The sequence below is a fragment of the Melanerpes formicivorus genome, unplaced genomic scaffold, assembly GCF_026170545.1.
Source record: "Melanerpes formicivorus ecotype bairdi unplaced genomic scaffold, bMelFor1.0.p_v2 SCAF_102, whole genome shotgun sequence".
Lineage (NCBI taxonomy): Eukaryota > Metazoa > Chordata > Aves > Piciformes > Picidae > Melanerpes > Melanerpes formicivorus.
Window position 1 is genome coordinate 2005015 of NW_027142454.1, and position 20894 is coordinate 2025908.

General features: G+C 62.3%; 1 protein-coding gene across 2 annotated transcripts; it reads right to left on the bottom strand.

Annotated features, from left to right (window-relative positions):
- Window positions 1-310: 310 nt before the first annotated feature.
- Window positions 311-18332, bottom strand: FA2H (fatty acid 2-hydroxylase). 2 transcript variants are annotated; one of them, XM_068166596.1, is made up of 7 exons: window positions 18015-18332; window positions 10234-10344; window positions 7630-7772; window positions 7427-7533; window positions 5596-5768; window positions 3851-4022; window positions 311-618 (listed from the first exon to the last, which is right to left on the bottom strand). In XM_068166596.1, exons 1-7 carry the CDS (start codon window positions 18315-18317, stop codon window positions 539-541), a joined length of 1089 nt encoding a protein of 362 aa, XP_068022697.1. In that variant the 5' UTR covers window positions 18318-18332; the 3' UTR covers window positions 311-538. The 2 variants fall into 2 exon arrangements, with proteins under 2 accessions (XP_068022697.1, XP_068022696.1); XM_068166595.1 differs by having other exon boundaries at window positions 3851-4103.
- Window positions 18333-20894: the final 2562 nt, after the last annotated feature.

Below are 20894 nucleotides of genomic sequence, written 5' to 3' on the forward strand. Positions count from 1 at the left end.
ATAACCCCCCAAAAAAATCCAGACCTGCAGGATCCCCCACCCCAAGGGCTGCAGGCCAGGAAAATCCTGTGCTGGGATGGGGCCAGGAGGAGGATCCCAGGATATGGAAGCTCCTTGGCACACAGGTTAGGTGATGAGGTTAACTGCAGCGTGCTGGATGCCCCCCCCCCGGGAAGGTCAGGGGCTCTGGGGTGGCTCCAGCAAGGTGCCGGGACAAAGGTGGGCCCCCAGGAGGGGCAGGGGCTCGGGGGTTGCTCCAGCAAGGTGCCAGGGCAAAGGAGGAAGGGTGGCATCAAGGCACTTCATTTGTCGGGCAGCAGACCTGCCCGCGCCTCCATGGCCTGAAGCGGGAGGGCGGCCAGGAAGGGGCAGGAGCCCCACAGCCTCCTTTTCCCTTTTTCCCCACGTCCTTGCCCCCTTGCGGGTGCCCCAGCTGGACCGTGGCACACCGCCGGGGATGCTCCGGGGAGCGGCCGCCGCTGTGCCAGCCCCAGCCTGCGAGGGGTGGAGCCGGCAGCCGGGTGCCACCCCGCGGCCATCAGTCCTCCTTCTCGAAGGTCTCCTCAGGGATGAGCGTCCGGAAAGGGTGATCCCAGAAGCGGGTGCTGATGCCAAAGCCTGTGGGTAAGGGAGAGAGGGCTCAGCCCTCAGCACCACCACCCCTGGCGTGCCACCAGGGACAGGGCACAGCTTGCTGGATGTTAACCGGGGAGGCAGGAGCGGTGATGTTTTGGAGAGGGAGGAAGGGAAGGTGAGGATGAGGAAGAGCAGGGGGGAGCAAGAGGAGCTGGCTGGGCCGTGCCTCCAGCCCCACGGGTGATAGCTTATCTGGATGGGGTGTTTTCTCCTAGGAAACCGGGCAAAGGGCAGGTTGAGCAAGCAGCAGGCTGGGGAAGGTGTAGGGTGGACCCAATAGAGCCTGAGGCCTCACCCTGTGCCTGCCAACGCCTCCCAGCAGGAGGAGATTCTGCCCTGGGGGTGGGCATCCTCATCCTGGCACTGCAGGGGCTCCACCTCCACCCTGGCATCCCTGGGTGTCATTGCTCTCAACAGGAGCAGGAACTTCTTTACTGTGAGGGTCACAGAGGACTGGAACTGGCTCCCCAGAGAGGCTGTGATCTACAGCAGACACCCACAACAGTTTCACCTCCCTTTCCACATCCCTTAATTCCTACCCACCAGCTTTCAACCTGACAGGTTGTGGAGTCTCCTACTCTGAAGGCTTTCCAGCCCCATCTGGATGCAATCCTGTGCAACCTCTGCTAGATTCTATCTCAGTATCACAGAATCACCAGGGTTGGAAGAGACCTCAAAGCTCATCAAGTCCAACCTGGCACCACAGACCTCAGGACTAGACCATGGCACCAAGTGCCACATCCAATCCCCTCTTGGACACCTCCAGGGATTGGGACACCTCCCTGGGCAACACATCCCAAAGACTAATGACTCTCTCTGGGAAGAACTTTCTCCTCACCTCCAGCCTAAACTTCCCCTGGCACAGCTTGAGACTGTGTCCTCTTGTTCTGGTGCTGGTTGCCTGGGAGAAGAGCCCAACCCCCAGCTGGCTCCAACCTCCCTGCAGGGAGTTGGAGAGAGCAATAAGGTCACCCCTGAGTCTCCTCCTTTCCAGGCTAAGCAACCCCAGCTCCCTCAGCCTCTCCTCACAGGGCTGTGCTCAAGGCCTCTCCCCAGCCTCATTGCCCTTCTCTGGACACCTTCAAGTCTCTCAATGTCCTTCCTGAGCTGAGGGGCCCAGAGCTGGACACAGGACTCAAGGGGTGGCCTAACCAGTGCTGAGCACAGGGCAGGATAAGCTCCCTGCTCCTGCTGGCCACACTGCTCCTGCTGCAGGTCAGGATGCCCTTGGCCCTCTTGGCCCCCTGGGCACACTGCTGGCTCATGTTTAGGCAGCTGTCAATCAGCACCCCCAGCTCCCTCTCTGCCTGGCTGCTCTCAGCCACCCTGACCCCAGCCTGTAGCTCTGCCTGGGGTTGCTGTGGCCAAAGTTCTTGTGCTGTTTATAAATTGTAAATCCCTGTCAATATTGTAAATACTGTAGATTTTGAACATCTTTCTTTCCTTTTTGCCCCAGCAGGAGCAGGGAGCTCATCCTGCCCTGTGCTCAGCACTGGTTAAGCCACTCCTTGAGTCCTGTGTCCAGCTCTGGGCTCCTCAGGTTAGGAAAGAGGTTGAGCTGCTGGAAGGTGTCCAGAGAAGGGCAACAAAGCTGGGGAGGGGTCTGGGGCACAGCCCTGTGAGGAGAGGCTGAGGGAGCTGGGGTTGCTTAGCCTGGAGAAGAGGAGGCTCAGGGGAGACCTTCTTGCTCTCTGCAACTCCCTGCAGGGAGGTTGGAGCCAGGTGGGGGTTGGTCTCTTCTCCCAGGCAGCCAGCACCAGAACAAGAGGACGCAGTCTCAAGCTGTGCCAGGGGAGGTTCAAGCTGGAGGTGAGAAGAAAGTTCTTCCCAGCAAGAGAGATTGGCCCTTGGGATGTGCTGCCCAGGGAGGTGGTGGAGTCCCCATCCCTGGAGGTGTTCAAAAAAGGATTGGGTGTGGCACTTGGAGCCATGGTTTAGCAGTCAGGAGGTGTTGGGTGACAGGTTGGACTTGATGAGCTCTGAGGTCTTTTCCAACCTGGTTGATCCTATGATTCAATATTCATTGCATTTCCCTGGTAAATTGTGGGTTTCCTTGTAAATACAGCTTCCATCTGCTTCCTGCTGGGCTGGGCTGCCAGATGGAATGGGGTGGGGAGAGCGGGAGAATTCTTCAACCCACCACAAAAGTCTGACTGTTGACTTTGTAGTAGTGAATCAAATACCTCCTCAGAATCCAGTGGTTTATCTTTACAGGAGTGATTGTCCCCCTCTACTCTCCTCTGGTGAGACCCCACCTGGAGCACTGGGTCCAGCTCTGGACACAACCCAGGTGGGGGTTGGTCTCTTCTCCCAGGCACCCAGCACCAGAACAAGAGGACACAGTCTCAAGCTGTGCCAGGGGAGGTTTAGGCTGGAGGTGAGGAAGAAGTTCTTCACAGAAAAAGAGATTGGCCCTTGGGATGTGCTGCCCAGGGAGGTGGTGGAGTCCCCATCCCTGGAGGTGTTTAGGAAGAGACTGGATGGGGTGCCTGGTGCCATGGTTGAGTTGATCAGGTGGTGCTGGGTGATAGGTTGGACTTGATGATCTCATAGGTCTTTTCCAGCCTGGTTAATTCTATTCCATTCCTATTCTATTCCATTCCATTCCATTCCTATTCCATTCCATTCCATTCCTATTCCATTCCAGGAAGGATCTGGAGGTGCTGGAAGTTGCCATGAGAAGGGCCACAAGGATGAGCAGAGGGCTGGAGCTGCTCTCCTGTGAGGACAGACTGAGGGAGCTGGGGCTGTTGAGTCTGCAGAAGAGAAGGCTCTGAAGAGACCTTCTTGTGGCCTTCCAGTATCTGAAGAGGGTTACAAGAAAGCTGGGGAGGGACTTTTTAGAGTGTCAGGTAATGATAGGGCTTGGAGCAAACCCAGAAGTGGGTAGATTCAGACTGGGTGTTAGGAAGAAGTTCTTCCCTGTGAGGGTGGTGAGAGCCTGGCACAGGTTGCCCAGGGAGGTGGTGGAAGCCTCATCCCTGGAGGTGTTTGCAGCCAGGCTGGAGGTGGCTGTGAGCAACCTGCTGTGGTGTGAGGTGTCCCTGCCCATGGCAGGAGGGGGTTGGAACTGGCTGAACCTTGAGGTCCCTTCCAACCTTAACAATTCTATGCTTCTATGAAATGTAAAGGAAAGAGCTGCAGGCACGGAGTGGGTTCGGACAGCCCTCATCCCTCCCTGGCAGGCCCCGGGGGAGGCGGGGGGAAGGGGTACCTGATTTTTGGTGTTCAAAGTGGTGCTTGACGTGGTAAGCCTTCAGGCCATACAGGTAGGTGCCCTTCTTGGGGGAGCCGTAGTGGAGGTAATAGTGCATCATGTCGTAGACGACGTAGCCGCAGAGCCCTCCGACGAACACCGACAGCCCCAGCACCTCCGGCAGCAGCAGCTGCAGGACGCCGTAGAAGAAGCCGATCACCAGCGAGGCTGGCACGGGAGGGAACACCAGGCGGGAGCTGTCGAAGGGAGACTGCAAGCAGAGCAGGGGGTGTGGGACGGCTGGCTGCCGGCTCCCCTCGCGTCCCCGGCGCGCCCCCACTGAGCGTTTCCCGTGCGGCAGCAGCCACCGCCAAAGTCAGTGCTCTCCAGAGAGGCACCCGGCGGGAGCTGAGGAATGGGAGGCTGCAAGCAGAGACTGCAAGCAGAGCAGGGGGTGTGGGACAGCTGGCTGCCGGCTCCCCTCGCGTCCCCGGCGCGCCCCCACCGAGTGTGGGGATCGGCCACCGCCAATGTCAGTCCTGCCCAGAGAGGCACCCGGCGGGAGGTGAGGAATGGGAGGCTGCAAGCAGAGCAGGGGGTGTGGGACAGCTGCCTGCCGGCTCCCCTCACGTCCCCGGTGCGCCCCCACCGAGTGTGGGGATCGGCCACCGCCAATGTCAGTCCTCCCCTAGAGAGGCTCCCGGCAGTGGGGTCGGCGCCTTGCCCATGCCAAGGTGGCCAAGCAGCTGGTGGCTTTGGTCCCTGGCCTTGCAGATTCACAGACTGCATAGGGTTGGAAGGGACCCTCCAAGAGCAACTTGTCCAAACTCCTTGCAGTCAGCCAGGACACCTCCAGCTAGAGCAGGTTGCTCAGGGACACAGCAAGGCTGAGCGTGAATGTCTCCAGGGACGGGGCCCTGAACACATCTCTGGGAACCTGTTCCAGTGTCTCACCACCCTCATTGTGAAGAGCTTCCTCCTGATGTACAACCTAACTCTGTCCTGCTGTGGTTTCAAACCATTGCCCCTCAACTTATCCCCACAAGCCCTTCTGAAGAGTCCCTCCCCAGCCTTCCTGTAGGTCCCCCTGCAGGTATTGAAATGCAGCTCTAAGGTCTCCCTGGAGCCTTCTCCAAGCTGAACAGCCCCTCAGCAGAGGGCCTTCAGCCCTCTGATCATCTTTGTGGCCTCCTCGGGACCCACTTCAGCAGCTCCATTGCCCTTCCTGTGTTAAAGGCTCCACAGATGGATGGAACACTCCAGGTGAGGTCTCAGCACAGCAGAGTGGCAGGCTGCCCTCCCTCGTCCTGCTGGCCACGCTGCTTTTGGTGCAGCCCAGGGCTGAAGTGGCCTCCGGGGCTGCAGGTGCCCATGGCTGGCTCCTGTCCAGCTTCTCACCCACCAGCACCCCCAAGCCCTTTTCTGCAGGGCTGCTCTCAACCTCCTCATCCCCCTCACCCCGCAGCCTGGCTCGCTCTCTCCACACGGACGATGCCTCCAGCGAAGCTAGAGGGAGCCCCACGGCTTTTTCTTCCCCCCGCCCCCGCTCTGGTCTTCCCCTCTCGCCCTACCGCAGCTCGCAGATTTAACTCCAGCTCCCCCGAGCCCGTCTTGCAGCCCTCACCAGGATTGGGCAAGGGCCCTGCTTGGGGCAAAGATGCCAGGACTCACGTCGAACAGGCACAAACAAGCCCCGCCTGAGCCGAGGCCACCGATTCCCACGGCCCCGGCGGGCGGCGGCGGAGGCGGCAGCTGCGACTCACCTTGTGGTGCTGCCCGTGCAGCAAGAAGTGCAGCGTGATGAGATAGTAGTTGCTAGCGGGTGGCTTCATGTGGAAGACAAAGCGATGGATGAGGTACTCGAGCAGGGACCACAGGAACATCCCCAGGAGGAAGATGAAGGGGAAGTAGTATTTGTGGACGGGGATGGAGTACTCTGCACAAGGAGACAGGCAGCCGTCAGCGGGGCTTGCAGCGCGCAGGGGCTCTGCTCCATCGGCAGCCGGCTGAAGCGCGGCTCTCCCTCCCTTCCTCCTTCCCTCGCTCCTCCCCTCCCTCCAACTCCTGCCCAGAGCTTCCCCAGGGAGCTACCTTCCCAGCACCACTCCAAACCACATTTCCCTTGGACTCCCATTCCTCTTTATGGACGCAGCTGCCACAAGGAGCTAGCAAGGGGGTGGGGGTCTCTTGCATCCCAGATGCCGAAGGGGGCTTGGATGTGCGCTGTCCTCACAAAGCCGCCTCACCCAGCAGGAGGAGGCAGGAGGGACCTCATCTGCAGGGGCAGCACGTGGGAGAGTTCAACAGGGCTGCTGGCATTGAGTCTGCTTTATTTGGGGCCAGGGGGAGGGAGGAAGGAGAGACTTGTTGGGTGCTTTCCCCTCCCCCGCAGAGCATTTTTCAGCCACCTCCTCCTCTCGGGGCCGGCTGCCAGCCCTCCGTCCTCACTGGGAGAATTCACGTCCCCTGCACCCTCACTGGGAGAATTCACGTCCCCTGCACCCTCACTGGGAGAATTCACATCCCCTGCACCCTCACTCGAGGAGTTCACGTCCCCTGCACCCTCACTCGAGGAGTTCACGTCCCCTGCACCCTCACTCGAGGAGTTCACGTCCCCTGCACCCTCACTGGGAGAATTCACATCCCCTGCACCCTCACTGGGGGAATTCACATCCCCTGCACCCTCACTCGAGGAGTTCACGTCCCCTGCACCCTCACTCGAGGAGTTCACGTCCCCTGCACCCTCACTCGAGGAGTTCACGTCCCCTGCACCCTCACTGGGAGAATTCACATCCCCTGCACCCTCACTAGAGGAATTCACATCCCCTGCACCCTCACTAGAGGAATTCACATCCCACCCCCTCAAACCTGCTCGTTTTGAGGGGGGAAAATAACAATTAAATGAAAATCAAACCACCCCTGAAGCAGCAAGGTGCTGAATGCCACAGGGAGTGGAGGGGGGAGTGGGTGCAGTGGGTGCAGGCATAGCTGGCACTGGGTGGCACCTTGCAAAAAAAATAGGGAGTCCAGCAAAACAAAAAGAAAAGAAAGAGAGAAAGAAAAGCACAACAAAGAAGCCAGGGTGCCCTGGGCACGCTTGTTATTCCCGGGGGAGCAGACAGTGGGAGATTCAAGGGCAGGGCCTGGGGCAAACAAGCCCTGCTCTGTGCGAGGCTGGCGCTGCTGAGAGCTGGGTTTGTTTGCTGGCCACGCCGGCATGCAGCCCTGGCCAGCGGTGGGTGGCAGCAGGGGGGGGAAGGCAGGCACCCGAGTGCCAGCGGGGCTTGGATTTGGGGATGGAGGGAAGGGAGGCAAAGGGCTGTGAGCTGCCAGTGGGCTCCGTGCCTCCAGCGATCCCTCCCAGGGGTGGGGGGCACAGAATCACCTGGGTGAGAGGAGGGGATGGAGGCGGGCCAGGGGAGGGGATGGAGGTTGGTGAGCTCAGACTTTGAGGCGGCTGCGGGCTCCATGCAGGGGACATGCTGGTGGCTGGGGCGTGTGGCGAGCATGCAGGGAAGGAGGGATGGGGGAGGGGTGTAGGGGTCTCCCAGCAACCCCAGACCTGGAGCCCCAAGGCTTTGCTGCTCCCGGTACCTGTGGTGAAGGAGGAGAAGAGCCTGGTGTTGCCCTGGGCGAGGGAGGTGTAGCTGACCCAGCTGAGATAGAGCACCACGGGAGCCCACACTATGAACACCACGTACCTGCGGGGGAGAGGAGACACCAGCGGCAGTGAGGCACCCTCCCCCCACCCCGGTGAGGCACCGGCTAGGGCTGGGTGCTGCCCCCCGGGAGCTCACCATGCCGTCTTGGAGAGGGACTCGAGGATATCCGAGTGGAAGAGGCGGATGGGCCGGTCCACGGGCTGGTGCACCCACTCGTCGTACTTCTCCCCCAGGTAGCCCACCTGCCACAGCAAAGGCTTCTGCCAGTCCACCAGGTCCTGAGGGAGCAAAGAGTGGTTGTACCCTCACCCTGGGACTCACTCACAACCATGGTGTCAGGTCCACCAGGTCCTGAGGGAGCAGAGAGTGGTTGTACCCTCACCCTGGGACTCACTCACAACCATGGTGTCAGGTCCACCAGGTCCTGAGGGAGCAGAGAGTGGTTGTACCCTCACTCTGGGACTCACACACAACCCTGGTACCAAGTCCACCCACACCCTGAGGGAGCAGAGTACTTGTACCCCCTTGGGACGCACACACCACCCTGGTACCAGGTCCTGAGGGAGCAGAGAGCACTGGTACCCCCTTGGGACCCACACACCACCCTGGTACCAGGTCCTAAGGGAGCAGAGAGCACTGGTACCCCCTTGGGACCCACACACCACCCTGGTACCAGGTCCTGAGGGAGCAGAGAGCACTGGTACCCCCCTTGGGACCCACACACCACCCTGATACCAGGAACAAAGCTGTGCCACAGCTGCAGGATTTGGGGCTGCAAACCCCTTCCCGTGCCCCATGGTCAGCTGCTTCTGACTGCAGGCAACACTGAGCTCCCTGCAAGCACCTGGGCAAGGCAGATGAGTAAAGCTGGGCACATATCAGCCTCACCCACCCACAAACGTGAGGCTGAGCTCATCCTGTGCCACTGGGTACCTGGTGGCAAGTTCAAGGTGAAGGTGGCTGTAGCCAGACCTGGCTCAGCATCAGGCCCTGATAACAAAGGCTCTTTCCCCAGTGGGAGCTGCCAAGATTAGATAGCGAACAGCAGCACTCCCTGCTCACTGGCAGGACATGGAGCCCATCCCTCTGGCACTGCTTGTGCCAAGGGCTTTTCTCCCTCTGGAGAGGATGTGTGGGGCAGTGAGGAGCAGAACAGAAAAGGATGGGGGGCAGGGGTGCAGGATGGGATCACAAACGCCAGTCCCTGGTCTGGTGGCACTCAGATGGCTGCAAGAGCAAGCAGGGGTGTGTGGGGGTGTGCATGGGAGGGGGACAGACCCAACCAGCAGCACTGCTTCTGCTGCTGCTCAGCATTCCCTAATGCAGCTTCCCCTGGCCTGGCCAGATAAGGTGGTTTCTCAGTCCCACCTGTGCCCTGGGACAGAAACCTTGCTTGCCCAGTTGAGGTCTGGGCCTGGCAGCTCTCCATCAGCTGAGGAGAGGTGGCCACAGGCATTTCTGGGGCTCTGTGACAGGCAGGGAGGGATGTGATCACCCAGGAGGGGAAACAAGCCTGGCCTGCAGCAGATGTGTGGGAGAGCCTCTCCACTGGGTGGGTAGGGGAGATGTTTGAGCAAAAAGGTCACTTTGTGATGGGAGACACACTCTTAAAGGTGGCCAGCAGTGAAATCCAGGGGTGGGTGAGAGGCTGCCCAGAGAGGTGGGAGATGCCCCATCCCTGGAATCATCCCAGGTCAGGTCATATGGGGCTGCAAACAACCTGCTCTATTTGCTGGTGTCCCTTCTGGCTGCAGGGGGGTTGGACTAAGCGACCTTTCAAGGTCCTTTCCAACCCAAACTGCTGCATGATTCTATGATCTTGAGATAAAAGCACACTCCCCAAGCCAGGGCCGTGCCGGGCACGGCAGCCAGATGGTGCCAAGGAAGGCAGGGACACCCAAAGGGACAAACTCCCACTCCTGTGATGTGCTGGGAGAGGAGCTGGCAGGGCAGGGAGCACCCTGCACGCATGGGGATGCCCCTGCCCTGGCCAGGGGATCCCTTGGTGCTCAGTCAAGAGGAAAAAGTGAACAAAACAGTTGGGGGGGGGGGAGGAAAGAAAATACAGCAAGCAAGGTGTGGCTTGGCAGCACTTCCCACTGGAAAGGCACAGTGCTGCCAGAGAAAGCCATCTCCACCCACACTGCTGCTGCAGGGAGCCTCCCAGCGTGGCCACACCTGGGCAATAAAGCACAGACGATGCCTTCCGCACTGGGAGAAGGGGCAGGAGGAGCTGCAGCAGCTCAGCTCCCTCCTGCCACCCTGCCCAGCATCCCGGGGTCCACTGGAAGGCAGCACCTCTGTGGGAAGGAGGTGCCCCAGGGACACTCCAGCAAACAGACTCCCAGCAGGGACCTCTGCAGATCACCCAGTCCAGGCCCCCCTGCTAAAGCAGGGCACCCACAGCAGCTTGCCCAGGAGCACAATGGTTTGGAATCCCTCCAGAGCTGGAGACTCCACAACCTCTCTGTGGGCAGCCTGCTCCAGGCCTCCAGCACCCTCACACCAAAGAAGCTTTTCCTCCTGCTCAGATGGAACCTCTTGGGTTCCAGTTTGTGCTTTGGTGTCCCTTGTCCTGTCCCTCAGCACCACTGAGAAGAGCCTGGCCCCCATCCTCTTGCCCCCAACCCTTCAGCTCTTGCTGTGGACTGATCAGATCCCCTCTGGGGCTACCCTTCTCCAGGCTAACCATCCCCAGGTTGCCCCAGCTGTGCTGGAGCTCTTACCCCCAGCTCTTACCTTCTCCTCATCCACCTTTTTACAGCGGGGATCCATCTGTGTTGGGGGCGGGGCTGCAGCCCCCTCCTCCTCCTCCTCCTTCTCCTCCTCCTCTGCCGGCTCAGGGTCGCTCTGAGAAGAGAAGGAAAAGCCCCAGGGTGAGGGCACCTGTGGGCAGGTGTTGTTGGGGACAGTGATGGCTGGGCCACCCAGGGGCAGGGGCAGAGCAAGCTCAAAGCCTGCCTGCTAAATAAATACGGGGTGGGGGGGCCCGGAAATCTGCTGAATTTCAGTGCCTGAGTTCCTGCAGAGCAGGTTCCTGAGGGACGCAGCTGCCAGCGAGCTGCGCTGCCCTTCGAACCCCGCTCCCGGCATCGCACGCCCGGGGCCTCCTGCAAGCACAAACAGAAGGGCAACCAAGCTGCTGGGGGGCCTGGAACACCACTTCCCACCAGGGACACCCCAGGGAGCTGGGCTGGCTTAGTCTGGAGGAGAGGAGGCTGAGGAGAGACTTCATTGCCCTCTGCAGCTCCCTGAAAGGAGGTGGGAGCCAGGCGGGGGTCGGTCGCTTCTCACATGCAACAAGTGCCAGGGCAAGAGGACACACAGCCTCCAGTGGTGCCAGGGGAGGTTTGGGGTGGGTATTAGGAAAAATTTCTTCCCAGAAAGGCTTCTCAGGCCCTGGCCCAGGCTGCCCAGGGAGGTGGTAGAGTCTCCATCCCTGGAGGTGTGATTCAAAGCTGCCTGGATGCGGCGCTGAGGGAGGTGGTGTGGTGGTGGTGGCTCAGCAGCAGGGGTGGCACTGTGAGCTCTGGGGGAGTGGTTGGGACTGGATCACCCTCAAGGCCTCTTCCAGCTTCAACAGTTCTGTGAGGCTACAAAACCACCAACCCTCACCCAAGCCGGGTTTGTGGAGCACCCTCCCATGGCACTGCTGGGAGGGCACCAGCTGCCAGTGCTTTGGTGCTGCAGGCCCTTGGGCAGCCTCTCCCTCTGCGAATGGGCAGTGCTGCAGCACAGCTCACCCCACTGCAGGCTGGCAGCCTGGCAAGCACCAGAATGAGCCAGCAAAGTGAGTGGCATCACTGGGTTAGTGCTCCCAATGCCTGGCACTGGGCTGGCTCCCTCCTCCCCACCCCACAGCTCTCAAGCCCAGTTTGCTGTCTCAGTCCCAGAAGCTGCTGGGCTAGCAAGAGCCAGGGAGTGTGGCATGGCCACCACCCTGGCTCTGGGCACACAGGGGAAAATGCAGGGAAAGGGAGCTGGCTGCAGGGCAAAAGGACAAAGTGCTCTTTGCATGGTGACACTGGGCCAGGCACCTTCAATATGTGCCCTGCAACACGGGGTGGAGGGCAGGTTTTGGCCAGAGAGGGCATGGCAAGGCCCAGGGGATGGCCAGAGGAAAGCCCAGGCTGCCCTCCTGCTGCCAGGGCTGGCTGGGAAACAGGAGAAACCTGCCTTGGCTGATGCTTGGAAGCAACCATGGCGCTGGCTGCCAGCACCAGCCTCCTGCCCTCAGCCCTGCCAGCTCCAGCACTGGCAGTGCCACCGGCTGGGGGTTTGGTGAGGCCGCCGCGTGCCCATGCGAGCACCAAGCTGCCCATGGCCCCTGGCAGCCTGCCAGCTCCCTGGGCAGGACATGCCAAACATGCCTTTTCTCCCACTTTGTCACCTTGAGTTACCCATTAACCTGGCAGCAGGGTACGGCATGGCCCTGGCACGGTGATGCCCGATGGCGGTTCCAGCCGTGCCACTTGCAGCAAGGAAGGGCTTATAGTTTCATAGTTTCATTCAGGGTTGGAAGGGACCACAAGGATCAGCTAGTTCCAAACCCCCTGCCATGGGCAGGGACACTCCACACTAGATCAGGCTGGACAGAGCCTCATCCAGCCTGCTCTTAAACGCCCCCAGGGACGGGGCCTCGACCACCTCCCTGGACAACACATTCCAGGGTTTCACCACTCTCATGGTGAAGAACCTCCTCCTCACCTCCAGCCTGAATCTCCCCACCTCCAGCTTCATTCCATTCCCCCTAGTCCTATCACTACCTGAGATCCTGGCAGCCCTGGCACAAGCACTGCTCTGAAAGGGATGCTCTGCCTGCTGCTCCAAAAGAGAAGTGGTGCCCATCGTCCCTCAAGGGCATTGCATCCCTCTTGGGAATAACTCCAGCCCCTGGCCTGGGCAGGGGGAGCGGGGGCGCAGGGGGAGCGGGGGCGCAGGGGGAGCGGGGGCGCAGGGGGAGCGGGGGCGCAGGGGGAGCGGGGGCGCAGGGGGAGCGGGGGCGCAGGGGGAGCAGCATCACCTTGCCAGAGTGGCCAGAGTGCCACGCTGGTGATGCCAATGCAGAGTCCTGGTGCTGTTTGCTGGCCACAGACCCTCCTTCCCAACCAGACTCCCAATCCCTTTCCTGGGCTAGCCGGATTTCACACCCCATCCCACTGGTACAGGAGCTGCACAACCCCACCTTCAGGCAGGCCCTTGCCCCAGGGGAGCCAGAAGAGAAGGGCAGGAGGTATTTGCAGCCAGGCTGGACTTGGGCAGGCATCAGTTTCACTGCTGCGGGCCACCACACCTCCCTCTCTGAGGGTCCCCACTACTAGTTTTGGCTTTGTGCCCTCCGTCCTTCGACCAGACATCCCAAAATCCCAGGGGGATGCTTTGAAAGCCAGCCAGGGATGGTCAGCTTACGGTCTGCCTTCTCCCCGGGGGTGCTTTGGAAGAGCAATGTGGTTTTAAAAGGGAGAGAAATGGCTTCTCCGTGCCCTGAGAGAGGAGCCCGTGTCGGCCACCTCCACGCCTGCACCGCAGCCTCACCAGAGGCAGGAAGGATGCTTAAGAAAGCTCAGCTGAACGCAACGCCCTGGGCACTTCTCCTTCCCTTCCCGCAGTGCCCACACACACCTCCGGCTCCCCGGCTCGGCACCTCGGGGCCAGCTCAGGGAGGGGGACGGTGGGGCCCGGACCTCACCTCACCAGCAGCACCCAAGCTGAGGAGAGCAGGTGCCCCCGGCGTGATGCCATCGCCCTACGTGCCACGGCGGCTCCCACCCAGCCCCTTCCACGTCACCACCACCTCTTCCTCTTCCTCTTCCTCCTATTCCTTTGCTGGGAAGCAGGAGGAAGGCTCTCCTCTTACTTGCCCTGGGGCTGGCATCGTAAAGACCGGTAACCGTGGCGCAACCAAGGGTGCAGGCCATGCCTGCGTGCCCCAACTTGCTCCCCAGAGTGCTGGCAAGCTCCTGCCTGCCCCCGGCCTGAGGCTGCCCCACGGAAGCTGACACCCACCAGCACCTGGGTCAGCGCTGGGGAAGGGTCGTCTCTGCCCGTCCAAAGGGCGTTTGAAGGAGGCCGACGGGGTGTTTGCAAGCGCCGACCTCCGCCTGCCACCCTTGGGTGACACAGGTGCTGTCCCCAGCTGTCCCCAGGCAAACAGGTCCTGCCGGGGAGGCTGTGCAAGCGGCCCTGATGTAACGAAGGGGAAAGTCGACGCCCACGACACCCTGCCTTCCCCCAGCCACCGCCCCGCCGAGCGGCAGCGGTGCCGGCCCTCCTGCCGGGAGCCAACGGGGTCAAGTGGCCAGGGCATGGCACGGCGCTGTGACCTGCTAACCCAGCATCCTGCTTGCCCTGCCTGGGCCAGGCAGGGACGCGGGGAGCTCCGCGCCGGTCCTGCGCCGGCTGCGCGGCCACGGGGGCTGCCCCGCAGCCGCAGGGCTCAGGGTGTTGAGCCCAAAACTCCAGCCGTGATGGGAGCAGCTAAGGGCAGGAGGGACAGTAGGGTGTGGGGTGCCTGGCATGTGGGCAGGAGGAGAGGCTGGAGAGCTCCCCTGGCCCGGGGAAGGTGATGCTGCCTGTGGATGGCTGCAGCAGCAGCAGCAGCAGCAGCCTGGACCCAGTTTTTCCACCCGTGCCTGTTCAACCGGTGAGTCAAACCCTGCAGGAGCCCTGCTGCAGCCTCCAGTGGCTTCACCCAGCTCCTGCACTGCTCCACTTGGTCCTGTCATAGAGTCATGGAATGGTTTGGGTTGAAGGGGACCTTTAAAGGTCATCCAGTCCAAAGCCCCTGCAGTCAGCAGGGACATCCCCAACCAGAGCAGGTTGCTCACAGCCCCAAATAACCTGACTTGGAATGGTTCCAGGGATGGGGCATCTCCCACCTCTTTGGTCAACCTGGGCCAGGGGCTCAGCACCCTCAGTGTCAAACATTTCTTCCTCTCTCCACTCTCAATCTTCCTTTTTCAGTTCAAGCCATCACCCTTTGTCCTGTCACAACAGGCCCTGCTCAAAAGTCTGTCCCCAGCTTCCTTAGAGGTCCCTTGAAGCGCTGAAAGGCTACGAGAAGGCTTCCCTGGAGCCTTCTCTTCTCCAGGCTGAACAGCCCCAACTCCCTCAGCCTGGCCTTACGGGAGGGCTGTTCCATTCTTTGGATCATCTCTGTGGCCTCCTCTGGCCCTGCTCCAACAGGTCCCTGACTGTGCTGTGCTGAGGACTCCAGAGCTGGCCCCAGCATTATAGGTGGTCTTAGCAGAGGGGCAGAATCTCCTCCCTCCCCCTGCTGCCCACTCTGCTGGGGATCAACCCAGGAGGCAAGTGCCTCTGGGCTGGGAGCACACCTGGGCAAGCCACATCCACTCCTTACAAGCTGCATGGGCAGCGCAGGCTCAGCAGCACAGCACGAGGACAACCCCGTGAAGCACGGGGAGCCCAAGTGACATCCCCACCCACGATGGCACTGGGCCAGCATCACCACCCCAGCAGCATCGTGGTCCCCTGGCAGAGCCCAGGAGGCTGTGGCTCAGCCCATTAAACTCTGGGTGCAGCAGGACTGCTTAGAGGAGCTTGCATGGGACGGGTCCTAGCGGGGTTCGTAAAGCTGAGCCACCTCTCATCACACCTCCTCCGCAGGACACGCAAGAGGCTGGGGAAAGGGAGCCCAGGCGAGCCCAGCACGCAGGGCTGAGGGTGAGAGGGAAGGGAGGACACCAACCTGGAAAGGGACGAGGGATTTACCGTGAGTCACGGCCACGTCACGCACCCCAGCCGGGCTGTGATGAAAGGCCCTGGTTGCTCCACCTGGAGGGTAATTAGATGATCCAGCTCCCCTCCAGCAAGGCTGTGAAAATCCACTCTCTCGGTTGGGTGATTATCCCTGCTCCCTTTCATCTCCCCTGCACCTTCTCTCTGCACAGACACAAAGTCTGGGGGCTCCTTTGGCCGTGGGCAGGTGAGGCTGGGGGATGCAGGAGGGGGACCCCCGCGTGAAGGATGGAGCTGAGCTCCTGAAAGCTGCAGAGGGGCATGGAGAAGGCCATCAGCATCTCTCCTTTGGCCTTTCCTGCACTGACACGTTTTTTCCCCTCTTCCAAACCCCTCAGAGTCCTGGGGATGAGCAAGGAGGATAACTGGGTACCCACAGGACCATGCAGCCCTTGGAGTGGGGATGGTTCAACCCTGGAACCACTGCTGGGCAAGGAGAGGCACTGGCAAAGCTACACCAGGACTGCACAATGGCTCCTCTGAGGAGCTGCTCTGAGGAGCAGGGGGGATGCTGGGTGCCCAAAGGACCACAGGCTCTTGTGTCCCCTCAGAGTGGGGATGCTGCAGCCCTGGGACTGCCCAGCAAAGCTGAGCCGGGGTCCAGAGCTTGACCAGGGCTATGCAAGACCTCCTTCAAGTAGCTGCTTGCTGCTTGGGGCTCACCCACCCAAAAGGAGCCACAGCAAGAACCCAAGTGTCACCCGAGGGCATCATCTCCCCCACCGACCCCACAACAGGGACTTTAGGGGTTGAGAAGCCCGGCAGAGCAGCTCACACACGGGGAGCACCCTGGCTGCAGCAGCGGCCAAGCCTCACCGGGCAGCTCTGCTGTGCCTCCTCCCTGGCATGGCAGTCCGGGAGGGTTTAACCTAGTGCCAGGTAGCGTCTGCTGTGCCCGCGCCCCGCGTTATCGCTCCGTCTGTTTGCGCTGGGACGGTGGCAATCCCCCTCGGCGCGGGCTGCCGCCTCAGAACCCGTTTGGCCGGTACCTTCCTTCGCCCCAACCCGTCGAGCTCGTCACGCCTGCGAGGAGGCGGTGGCAACGAGTGTCCCAACAGAGGAGGTGCCATCCCCGCTGGGAGCCGGGAAAGGGCCGAACAAAGCCCCGTCTGTGGCACGGCCGAGGCGGCACCGCGGGGAGGAGAAGCAGAGAGAGCAAACAAGCAGAGCGGAGGTACCGGCGGGTCACCGACCTCGCCGGCGTGACCGGAGCCAAAAAGTGGCCACCGGGCCGGCTGAGAGGGCTAGGCTGGCCCTGCTGCTAGGGCACGCAGTGTGCCACCGAGGGCCGGTGACCAGTGGCAGCGGCCGGTGCCAAGCTGCCTCCTGGAAGTTCACCTGGTAGCGGCGGCATCGCTTCCCTGGGCACTCTCCCTTCCGGCTGGGCACGGGGCCGGTGTGGGGACAGTGCTGAGTCACAGCCATCCTTGTCCCACGCCCGGACAGCTCGGGAGGTGGCTGGGCGATTCTCACCAGCAGCAACCACTCATCACCAGCAAGCTCCAGTGCCCAGCACCCTGCTCCGTGGCTGAGCACGGGTGGTGCCAACAAGGGTGGCACGCTGAGGAAGGGTGGCCTGCCCCACCACACAGCCCGTGCTGCACGGTCCAGCTGAAACCAGCCAAGCTGCATGTCCCTGTCTCCTAAACCTGCCTGGAGACACCACCTCCGTGCTGTGCTGGCACCCCAGAGTCACCCATTAGCCCTGGCACAGCCAGGCTGGGCTGCTCCCATGGGATGAGACTCCATAGATACCAGGCTCACACATGGTCCGTCTCAGGAGCCTGACCCCGTTTAGCCTCTGTTCCTCAGCTCCTATAGACCCCAGCCCCACAGATGCTAACAGTCCCACAGACCTGCCCCATGCATCACCCTCTACACCTTGGGCACCGTTCATGTAGGACACTGAGAGCCTCAAACACTCCCTGCCCTGCACATCCCTCATGCTCCATACACCCCAGATCCTGCACAGCCTGGACCCCCAGCACCCCGTGCAGCTCAGGCCCAACACACACCACCCCACATACAATGCAGATGAAGACCTGGGAGCTCTACACAGCCTACATGCTACAGCCCAAAGACTCCATGCCCTGTGACCTCCACACCCTATACAGCCTCTGTGTGCCTGATATGGCCTGGACCCTGCACAGCTTAGACCTAGGGTCTCCTATAGACCCCCTTAAGCCTGCAGAGTCCAGACCCAGCGTGCCCTATTGATCCTGTATGCCTCAGACCCTGCACAGCCCAGACCTTGTACAGCCCTGACCCTGTGCACCCCATACCTGAGGTGCTCCCCAGACAGCTCTGATCTTGCACAGCCTGGGCCTGGGGTGCCCTGTAGACTCTGAATACCCCGGGTCCCACAGAGCCAGGACATAAATATACATCCAGGGCTCAGGACACCCCGGAGCTGAGGTGCCCTATGGACACAGCACACTCTGTACCCAAGGTATCCTGGAGCTGGGACACCCTATAGACTGCACACCCCCGACCTGAGGCACTCTGTGGACTCTGTGCCCCCTGTACCCAAGATATCCCAGACCTGGGACACCTTATAGACCCCATGGCCTGGACCTGAGGCACCTTACAGACTCTGTACACCCCAGACCCGAGATGTCACAGACCTGGGGACCCCCTACAGACTGTACGCCCCGGAGCTGGGCCACCCCGGGGCTGGGACGCCCTACAGACCCGGGACGCCCTGGAGCCGGGTCAGCCCCTCGGAGCCCGCACAGCCCAAAGCGGAGGCAGCCCCGCGGTACCTGCTCGTCGCCGGGCTCCATCTCCCCCACGTAGTACTGCTCGAGCCAGCGGCGAGCGTTAGCCGAGTGCCGGTGGGGCGGCCCGTCCAGCGCGGCGCTCACGTCGGTGCCGGCCCGGCGCCGCAGGAGCTGCTCCCCGCCCGGGTGCAGCCGCACGAAGCTGCTCAGGTCGTAGAGTCGGCGGCGGCAGCGGACCAGGCAGGAGCCCTGGGCGCAGCGAGCCCGCACCTCGGCCGCGCTGAAGGAGCGCGGGGCCGGTGGGGCCGCTGGGACCGGTGGTGCCGGTGCCGCCGCCGCCGCCATGGCCCCGCCGCTGCCCGTCCCGCTGCCCGTCCCCCGCCGCTGCCCGTCCCGTCCGGTCCCGCTGCCCGGCCCGGCCCTGCCCTGCCCGCGCTCTGCCGCCACCTGCCCAGCCGCGCTCGGGCATAAGCCGCCCGGACCCGCCCCCGGGAGCTCGCCACGGCCTCGGGTAGGCGGGGAGGGGAGGGGCTGCTACGGAGGGTCCGCCCCCGGGCAGGTGTCTGGGGGGGGGTACCCATGGCGGGGTGTAAAGGGCATCCACGGGTGGGTGATGGGGGGGGGACACTGGGGGCAGACGGGGAGGGAGGGTGATGGAGCGCACCAGAGAGATGTGGGACACCCGTGGGTGGGGAATGAGGGGAGAGGGGGGATCTAGGGGGGGGGAATGGAAGGGTATGAGGCACTCGTGGGTAGGTGATGGAAGAGTGAGGGGCACCCATGGCTGGGGAATGGGAAGAATGGGGGCAGCCCTGGGGGTTATGGGACACCCCGAGCAGGAGTGGGGGGTGTGGGGCACCCATGGGTGGCATATGGGGCATCCCAGGGGGAAGTGGGGGTATGGGACCCCCGTGGGTGGGTGATGGAAGGAGTAAGGGGCACCCATAGCTGGGGAATGGGGGGAGTGGGGGCAGAGCAGGCATAGTATGGGGTGCCCACTGGTGGGTGATGGAGGAGTAAAGAACGTGAAGGGGTGGGGAATGGGGGGAGATGTGGGTGGGGGAGTGAGTGGTGCAGGACACTCATGGCTGGCTGGGGGCGGGCAGACCAGGGAGCTGTGTGGACTAGGGGAAGGACTGGGGGAAGTGGGACACCCATGAATGGGAAATGGGGGTGAAAGGGGCACCCAGGGGTGGGGAATGGGGGCAGACCTGGAGGGTGGAATCCTGGGAGAATGGGAGTAGGGGAGGAATTAGGCTCCCCCAGAGAAGGAATGGGGCACATAGGCACGCTCTGGGCAGGGAAGTGGGAGCCTAGGCAACCCCCAATGCACCCTGGGGGGGGGCAATGGAGTGTGGGCATTCCTGGGAGGGAATGGGGGGTGTGAGAGCACTGCTGAGGTGGGGGGAGAGATTGGAGGGGTATGGGTGCGCCCCAGTGGGGTAGCTCGGGGGGGGCACAGGGTGCTGCGTGTGTCTCCCAAAGCTCCACGGTGGCCAAAGCAGAGAGAGCTCCAATCCCTGCTCAGAACCCCGCAGGTGAACAGGAGTCCCTGTCAGGGTCCCTGCTGGGGTCCCTCTTAGGGCCCCCCCCTCACCCCAGAGCTACTCTCCACAGGGTGCTGTGTGCCCCCCAGATTTATTTCCATCTTTAGTTACATTTCCCCCGTGGAATTAGTCCAGTGGGGTAGCACCACAGCAGGCGGGGGGGGACGGGACGGGACACCCAGGACCAAGTGGTCCTGAACCCCCTCGAGAATTCCAGCCAAATAAATCACAAAGGACCCCAAGAAAGAACCTTCTCCTCCCCTCTCTCCCCCTTCCCCCGCATTTCTGTGGCAGCCTTCCCCCCAAGCAGCTAGGAAAGGCAGGGGTGCTTTGGGGTGACTACCTTTGACCGCCGGGGCACAGGCTACGTGCAGGCAAACGTCGGCGTCGTGGCTGCAGCCAGCGATTAAGGTGGGGGTTGGTGGCTCAAGGAATGAGGACCCCCCACCCCCTCCCACCCCCGCTGGGGTTGGGGCGCTGTGGGGTGCTGTGGGGCAGGGGAGGGCGGGTGTTAAGCAATGCCTTTAATCAAGACAGATCCCAAACCCGGCGCGGCAGCCGGCGTCGGCTCCACCACCCCATCGGCTCCCGGCATCGCCCTGCCGCCAGCCGGGGGGCAAAAGGCTTTTTGGTTTGGTTGTTTGGGGGGCGGGGTGGGGGGGGTGGGGGGGAGGAGGGAGTAGTGAGTTGATTTTGCACCCTCAGGGGAGCAGGAGGGCTTGGGGGGATGCATATCCTCATCCAGGGCTGCCTCAGCGGATGGGTACGAAAAGGAGACCCCCTAGAGGGAGGCTGTGGGGTGGGGGGCGGGGGATCAAACCCACCCTTTGGATGCTGGGTGGGAGGGCTGGAGGGTGGGAAAGCCCCGAGGGGCTGCCCGGAGCCCCCAGAGTCGGTGCTGGCCGCAGGACACCCTTCTTTCTCGGGGGGTTTCCTGGTACCCTGCCTGAGCTCAGCCCGCCGCCACCCTCCGGCACGGCGGGGCAGGGCGGCTCCTGGGTGGGGATGGAGGATTTCGGGCGAGCGTGGGGGCGAGGCCGGAGTGGAGGCGGACCTGGGCGAGCCGCCGTGGTCAGCCGGAGGACGTTTCACTCACGTCCTCAAGCGGGTGGGCACCCCCAAACCCCAGGCGTGCCCAGGGTGGGCGTGATGGCCACCACCCTATGGTGGGGTGCCGGGAGGGGCAGAGGGGACCACAGCTGGGACCCCACCGTGCCATCCCCGCCGGCTGTGCCATCTCAGCCGGTCCTGCCGGTGTCTGTGGCAGCCCAGCCCCGCCGGAGTGTCCGTCCCGGGGCCGCGGCGGTGCCGGAAGCAGCGGCCCCAGCGCTCGCCAGGCTGTCCCAGCCTGTCCCCGCAGCCGCGGGGGCCGGTG